This window comes from Scyliorhinus canicula, chromosome 11, assembly GCF_902713615.1.
Source record: "Scyliorhinus canicula chromosome 11, sScyCan1.1, whole genome shotgun sequence".
Taxonomy (NCBI): Eukaryota; Metazoa; Chordata; class Chondrichthyes; order Carcharhiniformes; family Scyliorhinidae; genus Scyliorhinus; species Scyliorhinus canicula.
This window is the reverse complement of record NC_052156.1, coordinates 6,533,270-6,545,258: the sequence shown is the minus strand read 5'-3', so window position 1 is coordinate 6,545,258 and position 11,989 is coordinate 6,533,270. Positions and strand designations below refer to the sequence as shown.

The 11,989-nt window shown below is 46.9% G+C and overlaps 1 protein-coding gene across 2 annotated transcripts in view; it reads left to right on the top strand.

Annotated features, from left to right (window-relative positions):
* Positions 1-11,675, top strand: part of kbtbd12 (kelch repeat and BTB (POZ) domain containing 12) — an 85,403-nt gene extending 73,728 nt beyond the window's left edge. For both annotated transcript variants that reach the window (XM_038812728.1, XM_038812729.1), the window contains 2 exons: positions 9,506-9,703; positions 11,021-11,675. In XM_038812728.1, coding sequence (XP_038668656.1) covers positions 9,506-9,703; positions 11,021-11,190 — 368 coding nt within the window. In that variant the 3' untranslated portion in view covers positions 11,191-11,675. The remainder of the gene's footprint in view (positions 1-9,505; positions 9,704-11,020) is intronic.
* Positions 11,676-11,989: the final 314 nt, after the last annotated feature.

Sequence of the window (11,989 nt, the reverse complement as noted above, 5' to 3'; positions counted from 1 at the left end):
GGATCCAGGGTAACGACAGGAGACAGGAGGTGGTGGTAGAAGGCTGACCGTGTGACTGGAGGCCAGTGTCCAGTGGGGTACCACAGGGATCAGTGCTGGGTCCCTTATTGTTTGTGACATGAATGATATACATGAGAAAGTGTGGGGGATGATAAATAAGTTTGCGGATGACACGAATATTGGCCGGGTGGTTAATAGTGAGGAAGAATGTTTTAGCTTGCAGGAAGATCTGGGAATACAGGCTCATAGCTCCTTGAAGGTGGAGTCTCAGGTGGACAGGGTGGTGAAGAAGGCATTCAGCAAGCTGGGTTTTATTGGTCAGAATATTGAATACAGGAGTTGGGACGCCTTGTTGAAGTTGTACAAGACTTTGGTAAAACCACATATGGAATACTGTGTTTAGTCTGGTCACCCTATTATAGGAAGGACATTGTTAAAATAGAAAGAGTGCAGAAGTGACTTACGAGGATGCTACCAGGACTTGATGGTCTGAGTTATAAGGAGAGGCTGGATAGACTGGGACTTTTTTCCCTGGAGCGTAGGAGGCTTAGGGGTGATCGTATAGAGATCTATAAAACAATAAGGAGCATCTATTTAGAGCATCTATTTCACACTTTGGAAGGAATAACAGGACAAGGGAAAACTCAATGAATGGCAGGACTCTCGGAAGCTCAGCAGGATCTTGGGTGCTCGTCCACAGACCCCTGAAGGCGGTAGGACAGGTTAACAGAGCCGTTAAGAAGGCATACGGGGGCAGCAGGGTGGTGCACTGGTTAGCACTGCTGCCTCACCGCACCCAGGTCCCAGGTTCGATTCTGGCCCTGGGTCACTGTCCGTGTGGAGTTTGCACATTCTCCCCATGTCTGCGTGGGTTTCGCCCCCACAACCCAAAGATGTTAAGGTAGGTGGATTGGCCACACTAAATTGCCCCTTCATTGGAATAAATGAATTGGATAATCAAATTTTTTTTTAAAACAAGGCATACGAACTCTTGGCTTTCAGTTATGGTATAAATTATAAGAGCCTGGAGGTAATGTGATATTATAAGATTATAAGATTATAAAATAATGAGATTTGGGCAGCACAGTAGCATTGTGGATAGCACAATTGCTTCACAGCTCCAGGGTCCCAGGTTCGATTCCCGGCTTGGGTCACTGTCTGTGCGGAGTCTGCACATTCTCCCCGTGTCTGCGTGGGTTTCCTCCGGGTGCTCCAGTTTCCTCCCACAGTCCAAAGATGTGCAGGTTAGGTGGATTGGCCATGATAAATTGTCCTTAGTGTCCAAAATTGCCCTTAGTGTTGGGTGGGGTTCCTGGGTTATGGGGATAGGGTGGAGGTGTTGACCTTGGGTAGGGTGCTCTTTCCAAGAGCCGGTGTAGACTCGATGGGCCGAATGGCCTCCCTCTGCCCTGTAAATTCTATGATGATAAGAGCAGTTTGGAGCTGTACAAGATGCTGGTTAGGCCAAAGCTGGAGTACTGTGTGCTGTTCTAGTTGCCTCAGTATAGGAAGGAAATGATTGCATTGGCGAGGGACCAGGGGCGATTTATTCGGATGTTGAAGAGAGGCTGGATTAGTTTGGGTTGTTTTCTTTGGAGCAGAGAAGGCTGAGAGGGGACCTGATTGAGGTGTGTAAGATTACGAGGGGTATGGAGAGGGTGGGTAGGAAACAGCTGTTCCCCTTAGTTGAAGGGTGAATAATGAGGGGGCACAATTTGAAGGTGAGGGACAGGAAGTTTAAGGGGGGATTTGAGGAAATAATTTTTCACCCAGAGTGTGATGGGAGTCGAACGCACTGCCTGGGAGGGAGACAGGAAGCCCCAGCCTTTAAAGGGTACGTGGATGAGCACTTGAAATGTCATAACATTCAAGGTCATAGGCCAAGTGCTGGAAAGTGGGATTATTGTAGATTTAGTGCAGATTTTTTAATGCAGACCCGATGGGCCAAAGGGCCTCTTCTATTCTCTATGACTTTAGGGGCTGTTTCAGCATAGTGGGCTAAACAGCTGGCTTGTGATGCAGAACAAGGCCAGCAGCGCGGGTTCAATTCCCGTACCGGCCTCCCCGAACAGGCGCCAGAATGTGGCGACTAGGGGCTTTTCACAGTAACTTCATCAAAGCCGACCTGTGACAATGAGCGATTAATATTATTATTATGTTTCTGCAATGCATCCTGTACATCATACATAGTGCTGGTACAATGCACCAGTCACACCAGGCGTTAACATGGGGGCCAATGGTGCATTCAGTCCCCTAAATCTGTTCGACCATGGAGTTAAATCATGGTGGATCTAAATCGCAGCTTAATTTTCCCAACATTGCTGCACATCCCCTGATATCCAGGTCTGACAGAAAAGTCCATCAGTCTCAGTCGTGAAACTTTCTGTTGCCCACCAGTACTCAGCCTTCTGTCGTCACATGCAGACCAAACAGGTACAGACAGCAGTCACACGGGAACACCACCACCTGGAGGTTGCCCTCTTAGCCACACACCGTCCTGACTTGGAAATATATCACTGTTCCTTCACTGTCACTGGGGCAAAATCCTGGAACTCCCTCTGTGGGTGGACCTACGCCACATGGACTGCAGCGGTTTAAGAAGGCAGCTCGCCACCACCTTTTCAAGGGTTATTAGGGATGGACAATGAATGCTGGCCTAAACACATCCCTGGAATGAATGAAAACCAGGTTTCAATCCTTGAGGGAAGTTAGTGAATCCACTGAACGTTTGCAAAATTCCAGCAGCTTTCTCGATCATCGCACACATAACTTATCTTGTCAGAGTCATTAACATCAGAAAATCTCTTCCACAGAGCGTAGTTTAGAATCATAGCTCCAGGAGAATTCATTTTAGTAGCCATTGTCTGTATTATAATTCATTAGTTATCTTTGTTAATAAATAATATTTATAGTTAAACAACTATATGTTCTGTGTACAATGGCTATATCACAGAACACATCAGTGATAGTGTCACTGGACTACTAACCTAATGGCCCAAGCTAATCCTTTCGTGAGATGGGTTCAAATCCCATCACGGCAGCTAGTAGAATTTAAGTTTATTTAATCAATTATTAAAAATTTGGAATATAAAGCTAGTCTCATTAATCATAATCATCACCTTTATTAGTATCACAAGTAGGCTTACATTAACACTGCAATGAAGTTACTGTGAAAAGCCCCTAGTCGCCACACTCCGGCACCTGTTTGGGTACACAGAGGGAGAATTAAGAATGTCCAATTCACCCAACAAGCACGTCTTTCGGGACTTGTGGGAGGAAACCGGAGCACCCGGAGTGGACACGGAGAGAACGTGCAGACTCCGCACAGACAGTGACCCAAGGCGGGAATCGAACCAGGGATCCTGGAGCTGTGAAGCAACAGTGCTAACCACTGTGCTACCTGTGATGGGAGAGTAATAAATGGTTGTGCTTTAATGGGTTAAAAGGCTTTCATCCTTTCTGGTTCTCCACTTCCTATCTTCCCTGAGGCAGGAATCCCCACCCGGGATTCTGTTTCCCTCCCGTTGCTCTGCAATTAGAAATTGAACATGGGGAGAAAACTGTTCAATTCAACAGAAAGTGGCCAAGTTCCCCCTGCTGTTCAGATTAGCATAAAACTGGAGAAAAGGCTGCAGAGATTTCAGGAAACCAACAGCTGACTGGCAGCAAACTGTGAACTAAATCCGACCAGCCCAGCTTTGCCAGAAGATTGAATTAAGCTGGTTAATGTGTGTGAATATTCAATTGATCACGCCTGCCAAAGTGCCAGAGTCCACTCAATCTGTGTGTGATGTGACATGACAGAGCAATCACAGTAACATGAGCTGCCAAATACCAATATCATTAAGCTGTCACAATCGCTTTTAGTCCATCTTGTACCCAGCTAATTAGATTCAGGGACACTGGGGTAGACGAGGGAGGGAAATTGTTTTGTAAAATAATGATTTATTCTATTCCCTCGTGCCTTCCCAAACTCAATTTAGAACTTCAAGTTGACAGCTGGTTTAAAGAAAAAAAGACTTGCATTTATATAGCGTCTTTCGTGACGTCAAGACATTGAAAAGCACTTTTTAAAATTCATTCACGGAATGTGGGCATCTCTAGATAGGCCAGCATTTATGAACCAATCCTAATTGTCCTAGGGAAGGTGGTGAGCTGCCTTCTTGAATCACTGCAGTCTATGTGGTGTACAGGCTAGGGAGATAAATCACGGGCCCTGGTGCCGCTCCTGTTTCCAGGCCCCTCATTTTTCCCTCCCCCTCCTACTTTGATCACCCCCCCACCCCACAAATATGACTGATATTTTTCCATTTTATCAGTAATCTCATAGGTTAGAAAGATCAAATGATTCCTGAGCAACAAAGAAGAATGATTGACGAACATAGGGCTTCACTGTCAGAGGAAGTATTGAAGCCCTCAGGTGTCTCTGTGCAACAAAGCTTTTAAGAGACCAGAGGACAAAGGCTGAATGGTTCACAATTGTATCTGTGTTTTCTCGATCAATAAGTCTGAAGACTGCTGATTGCTGCAATATATTTTCAATATCGATAATGCAACATAACTTAATCACAATATTTCAATACCTTGAAAAACTCATATTAAGCACCAAGCTAGGGTGAGGTAATAGGTCAATAAAGCAAAAGAACATGATTGAAGACAATGGAAAAGACTCTTGAGAATCATGTACAGTATAAACTAGGTGACTGATCCACCGTGAGCCCCTCACACACTCCAGTCCTGCCAATCTCACCCCCAAAGCCCGCTGACAGCGAACTTCCAACAGCAACAAAATAAACCGAACTCCAACCACGATTCCACCCTCTGTTCTCAAGATAATTATGGATAACAAAGATCATCTAGCTCATTCATCTTATCCATCCCAGAATGACACACAAACGAGCAGGAATAGTCCCATCAGCCTCTTGAACGTGCTCTGCCATTTGATAACATTGCCGATGTTATACCAATGACTACAACTCAAAAGTACTTAAATGGCTGTAAAGTGATTTGGGATATTGTGAAAGGTTCTGTATAAATGTCGGTGTTTACCTTTCATTATATATGTATGCAGTAGACAGACTCTCTAAGAATAATTAATCCCAGAGCAATCGACTGATATTATGAAAGTGACTATAAATAAATCATTACATTTACAAAACAATAAAACTCTACAGCTAAGCTTCTCCTGCCAAGTCCCTCTGTAACCTTCCCACAATGTGCACTCACCATAACCCCCAACCTCCCGCATTGCTCCCTTTAAATTCCCCCAACCCCAACCCCCTAACCTTCCCTCCAACCTCCCCAATACTCTTAACCCCCACTCCAAACCCCCGCCCAAACACCCCTCTGCTGCACTCGGAACCTTCCTCCCCAACACCCCCTCATCTTCCCTCCCACCCCCCAAATCCCTACCCACTCCACCAACCCCCCTCTCCACCTCCCTCCAAACCCTCCCCTCCAAATCTCCTTGCCAACCCCCAACCTCCTTTCCCGCCTCTCCCCAACCTCCCCTTAACCTCAATCCCGAACTCCCCCGAACCCTCTCCCCCCACCTCCCCTCCAACCCGCTGTTAATCCACACACACGTACAGACACAGACACACGCACAGCATCCAATTGGTGCTAAAGTTGCAGGAATTTCACTTGCCATTTTTCAAGTAAAGGTTCTCTCCTGACAGGCAATGTATTGCTGTTTACCTTCGGGAAGCTTCACTTTCCCAGCGGCTTTTCAAGAACAAGTTGGACCCACGCAGCTACCCGAAGTTCAGCAGCAGCAGCAAAGCAACTCAGTGAAATTGACGGTGATACAGACAGACTGGCTTTAAAACATTGCAACTCTCCATTTCTGATTGTTTCACCAGGGGCTCTGGCTGCGGAGTCTAGACGATCTGAAACTCTATTTGAAACCCGAAGCCTGGGCCCCAGTTTTAGGCACTGTCTGCACCCTCCCCTCCTGGGCCCTGGTAGGGATCCCCACAGTGTCATAAGAACTAGGAGCAGGAGCAGGAGTCGGCCATCTGGCCCCTCGAGCCTGCTCCGCCATTCAATGAGATCATGGCTGATCTTTTGTGGACTCAGCTCCACTTTCCGGCCCGAACACCATAACCCTTAATTCCCTTTATTCTTCAAAAAACTATCTATCTCTATCTTAAAAACATTTAATGAAGGAGCCTCAACTGCTTCACTGGGCAAGGAATTCCATAGATTCACAACCCTTTGGGTGAAGAAGTTCCTCCTAAACTCAGTCCTAAATCTACTTCCCTTATTTTGAGGCTATGCCCCCTAGTTCTGCTTTCACCCGCCAGTGGAAACAACCTGCCCGCATCTATCCTATCTATTCCCTTCATAATTTTTTATGTTTCTATAAGATCCCCCCTCATCCTTCTAAATTCCAAGGAGTACAGTCCCAGTCTACTAAACCTCTCCTCCTAATCCAACCCCTTCAGCTCTGGGATTAACCGAGTGAATCTCCTCTGCACACCCTCCAGCGCCAGTACGTCCTTTCTCAGATAAGGAGACCAAAACTGAACACAATACTCCAGGTGTGGCCTCACTAACACCTGTTGCACCTGTAAACCAACGTTTGGTTGTAAGGGAGAAACTCCCAGGATTTACAGTCATAGAACATAGAACAGTACAGCACAGAAACAGAACAGGCCAGGCCCTTCGGCCCTCAATGCTGTGCCAAGCCATGATCACCCTACTCAACCCACGTATCCACCCTATACCCGTAACCCAACAACCCCCCCCCCCCAACCTTACTTTTATTAGGACACTACGGGCAATTTAGCATGGCCAATCCACCTAACCCGCACATCTTTGGACTGTGGGAGGAAACCGGAGCACCCGGAGGAAACCCACGCACACAGGGGGAGGACGTGCAGACTCCACACAGACAGTGACCCAGCCGGGAATCAAACCTGGGACCCTGGAGCTGTGAAGCATTTATGCTAACCACCATGCTACCCTGCTGCCCCTAACAATGAATACTTTTTGAAGTGGAGTCACTTTTGTAATGTAGGAAACACAGCAGCCAATTTGCATATGGCAAGATCCCACACCATGTTATTGGGCATCACAGCTGAATCGCTTAACAGAAATGAACCAAGAGACAAATTAGTAGGAGCACAGCCCAAAAATAACAAAAAAGAAACAGAAACTTAAAACATCAAATCAACGTGTGAAGACAAAGGTCGATAAAACAATCCAACCCTGCGGTGCCCACCAGGCAAGAAGGCCTTGAGGGTGCCCATGGGCACCGCAAGCTCCCTCGCCAGGAACACCCGGCCGTGAATTAAACCGCGTAAGACAGTCCGGTCAGATTTGAGGCAGCACGGTAGCATAGTTGTTAACACAATTGCTTCACAGCTCCAGAGTCCAAGGTTCGATTCTGGCTTGGGTCACTGTCTGTGCGGAGTCTGCACATCCTCCCCGTGTGTGCGTGGGTTTCCTCCGGGTGCTCCGGTTTCCTCCCACAGTCCAAAGATGTGCAGGTTAGGTGGATTGGCCATGATCAATTGCCCTTAGTGTCCAAAATTGCCCTTAGTGTTGGGTGGGGTTACTGGGTTATGGGGATAGGGTGGAGGTGCTAACCTTGGGTAGGGTGCTCTTTCCAGGAGCCGGTGCAGACTCGATGGGCCGAATGGCCTCCTTCTGCACTGTAAATTCTATGATAATCTATCTCGATCGCCCACTGCCTGGACCTGTTAATGTCAAGTTTCATAGCAGGTACCCACTCCCCGATGGTGGGGGTAAAATCCTCGCTAACACTCTCCCCCCCTGGTGAGACGCTCATCTTTTAGAGGTTTGCTCCATCCTGGCAATTTCTGATTGTTGTTATTGTTTGTCAATAGTATTAGGTGGGGTTCACAAATCAAACTGTGTTCATAGTTTCCTCTTAATCAAGAGCACTGTTGGTGAACTTTGCGAGGTGGCGTGTGCAATGTTACGGTAATTAGATATTAGATGTTAGAAATTTGTTCACTCTTAATAACATCCCCTGACCCTTCGATGGTTTGACAGAATACTTCAATGATTGCACTAAACATTTGGCCAACCCATTCATTGCTGGGTGATATGGAGCTGACTTGATATGGCGCATACTGTTCCCTTTCAAATAATCCTCAAACCGCTTTGAAGTAAACTGCGTACCATTATCACTGACAATCTTCTCCGGTGTTCCAAATCTAGTGAATATTTTGTCCAGTTTTTCAATGGTCTGATCAATGATTGTTGACTTCTGACCATTTTGAGTGCGTGTCCACAATCACTGGGAATAAGTGACCCTCCAGTGGACCAGTATAATCGATATGTACTCTCTGAATGGGTGTGTCAGCCATTCCCACAGATGTAATGGTTGTAATGGTGGAATGTTCCTTAGTTTTGAACAGCTAATATAATATATTGCTGTGTGAGATTGAATTGAAGATCTGAATTTCAAAGGCTGTCAAGGGATTTCAAGCCTTTTGAAGTGTACTGAGCTTTGGAGGTAGCCTCTGACACTTGTAATAGCTGCTGCTTTAAACACTTCTGTCTGAGGCAGCAGATGTTAAGGAAGGGTGGGTGGAATTCACTGCACTGCCTGGACCGTCGCCACATTCCGGCGCCTGTTCGGGTACACAGAGGGAGAATTCAGAATGTCCAATTCACCTAACAAGCACATCTTTTGGGACTTGTGGGAGGAAACCGGAGCAACCGGAGGAAACCCACGCAGACACGGCGAGAACGCGCGGACTCCGCACGGACAGGGACCCAAGCCAGGAATCGAACCTGGGACCCTGGAACTGTGAAGCAACAGTGCTAACCACTGTGCTACCGTGCTGCCCACACAGGGAAGGGGGCTGATGGGTGTTTCTGATGAGGGAGTCTCTGATGGGGGCGGGGGGGGGGGGTCTCTGATGGGGTCTGATGGGGTGTCTGATGGGGGGTCTCTCCTGGGGTCTGATAGGGGAGTCTGAGAGCAGTCTCTGTTGGGGGTCTGATGGGGGTCTCTGATGAAGGTCTCTGATTAAGGTCTCTGTTGGGGGTCTGCTGTGATGGTCTGATGGAGGGACATGAGGGGGGTCTCTGTTGGAGGTCTGATGAGGCGTCTCTGTTGGGGATCTGATCGGGGGTCTTTATCAGAGGTCTGCTTGGGGCTCTTTAATGGGAGCCTCCTTTGTGGGTCTGATAGGGGGTGTCTGATGGTGTGTTGGGGGGATCTAATGAGTGGGCCGGTGGGGGGGGTGGGTCTGAGACATTTGCAGAGGGTCCCTTGGAGCAGGGGAACTGTCTATCAGAAGTTGAAACAGCCCAGGAAGTTCCCACACACGTCTGCGGATCGGCATGCCCTGACGCGCCTCTTCAGTCGTACATCCGACCTCCGACAATCTGCAGACCAGAATATTTGTCCCTATGTGAATTGCTCTTTGAAAGAGCTGACACAGAATCAATGGGCAGAATGGTCTCCTTCTGAGCTGTACTGTGATTCGACTTACTTGACGTGATTTATAATTTTTAATTTCAGGTGGGATAGGCTGCTGTGGTGTTGACCGGGGCCAGGCCAGGAGATGTTTGGATGCTGTAGAGATCTATAACCCAGATGGAGATTTCTGGAGAAATGGGCCTCCATTGCCGATGCCAATTCTGTCACTTCGAACCAACTCCACCAACGCCGGGGCGGTGGACGGCAGGCTGTATGTCTGCGGGGCATTTCGTGGTGCAGGTACAAAGAGGTTCAGTGAATTATCTATTTGTCTGACACTGATCTGATCAGATAGAAAAACTGAGATCGAATCAGAGGAACAGACTTCAGGACAGGTGCCAAACAGTTTGATCAAAAAGGCTGGTTTTAAATAACAGTCTTAAAGGCACAGAGAGACAGGCAGAGATGTTTAGTGAGGGGGCTCTCGAGCATGGGCTTAGACTGAAGCCATGGCCATCAATGGTTTGGGAGGTTAAAATTGGGATCAGGGGCCAGAATTGGGGGAGCTCAGAGATTTTGGATAATTGTGGGTCTGGAAGAGCATTGAGAGGTAGGGAAGGGCGATGACCATAATAAACTTTATTGTTATCACAAGTAGGCTTACATTAACACTGCAATGAAGTTACTGCGAAAATCCCCCTAGTCGCCACACTCCGGCGCCTGTTCAGGTACACTGAGGGAGAATTCAGAATGTCCAATTCACATAACAAGGGTGATTTGTGGAAGGAAATCGGGGCACCCGGAGCAAACCCACGCAGACATGGGGAGAACGTGCAGACTCCGCACAGACAGTGACCCAAGCCGGGAATTGAACTTGGGACTCTGGCACTGTGAAGCAACAGTGCTAACCACTGTGCTGAGGTGCTGTCCATGGAGGCATTTGAATGTGAAAGGAAGTATTTTAAAATCAATGGCATTGGTGGACCAGGAGTTACATGGGATCACGGGCACTGGGGTTGATGGGTAAACAGGACTTGTAGGATTTGGGATATGGGAGCAGAGAATTGGATCAGCCTTGTTTTATGAACAGTAAGAAGTCTTACAACACCAGGTTAAAGTCCAACAGGTTTGTTTCAAACACGAGCTTTCGGAGCACTGCTCCTTCCTCAGGTGAATGAAGTTAATTGGTCAATTGTCACCTGAGGAAGGAGCAGTGCTCCGAAAGCTCGTGTTTGAAACAAACCTGTTGGACTTTAACCTGGTGTTGTAAGACTTCTTACTGTGCTCACCCCAGTCCAACGCCGGCATCTCCACATCTTGTTTTATGAAGGAATGGAAGGTATAAGACCAGGAAAGCATGGGAATAGCAAAGTCTAGATTTTAAAAACCAGATAATTTCTTCACAGATAATTACGGAGAATCTTGAGCTGTGCTATTATACGAATAGATATTGGACAATGTCGGCACTTCCTTAACTGGAAGAGATTCAGAATGCTTAAAGTAATGACTATGATTGTCACACCCAATAGAATATCTGAAAACAAGTGCCTAATTTGTGAGACAGCCTTTTGTTATTGTACAGCCGTTATATTTCATTGTCTTCCTCTGCTTACATAGATCGACATGAAGTCATCGTCAAAGACATCTTGGAACTGGATCCTTGGGAGAATGTTTGGAATGTAGTGGCCCGCAATGTCCTCATGCACGACAGCTATGATGTCTGCCTGGTCGCAAGGCTCAACTCGAGAGACCTGATTCCACCACCGCCCCACATGGTGGACCAGTGAGGGAAGGAAGAGGCAGCGGCGTTGTTGGCACCGGGAGTCTCCGTTCCCGCCACTGGTCAATTGTCGCCACCCGAAGCCGCCGGGAAACCCAGTGGTGGGGGTGCGCTGCCACTGAGAACTCAACCCATTGCGCTTTAACTTAAGTAAGCAGATCACGGTATTTGAGTGGGTTAAAAAAAATGATGTAGTGATGGGAGGCGTCGGGTTTGTTTTTGAGCCGGAAGCTGTGAGCTGAACAACAGGGATACAGAGACAACAATGCATTAATCTGACAGGATCTGTCTCTCTCTCCAAGCAGTCTTTTGAAGGAATTCTTTATCCAGGGGTTGGCAACTAATCCTGTGTTTGGTAACTTTATTTCAAACTGGGTTTTGACCTGTGATGGGTTTTGCTTGATTGGAGATAAAGAAGGTATCAGTTAGGAGTTGAAGTGTTTCATTTCATTGTTAAGCATTGTTTAACTGTTAATTGTTGGCCAGATTTCTGTGGTGTTACATTGGTTTAATACCGTGTTAATAATAAAGTTTATTTTAATATACCATATCCCTACTTGTGTGTGGAGTCACTGCTGGGGTGAAATATCCTTTCCTAGTATCCTAGCAAATGTTGGGCTCTGGTCCAGGATCGTAATAACATGCTCGGCTCATCTTACCTAAAGATTATTCTGAATTCCCAAATGGATTTTCCTGGCGACTATCTTATATTGACGACCTCTAGTTATGTTTTTCTCTTCATATGGAACCATTCTCCCTGTATCCACTTAATCAAAAGCTTTCATAATTTTAAAGACCTCTATTAG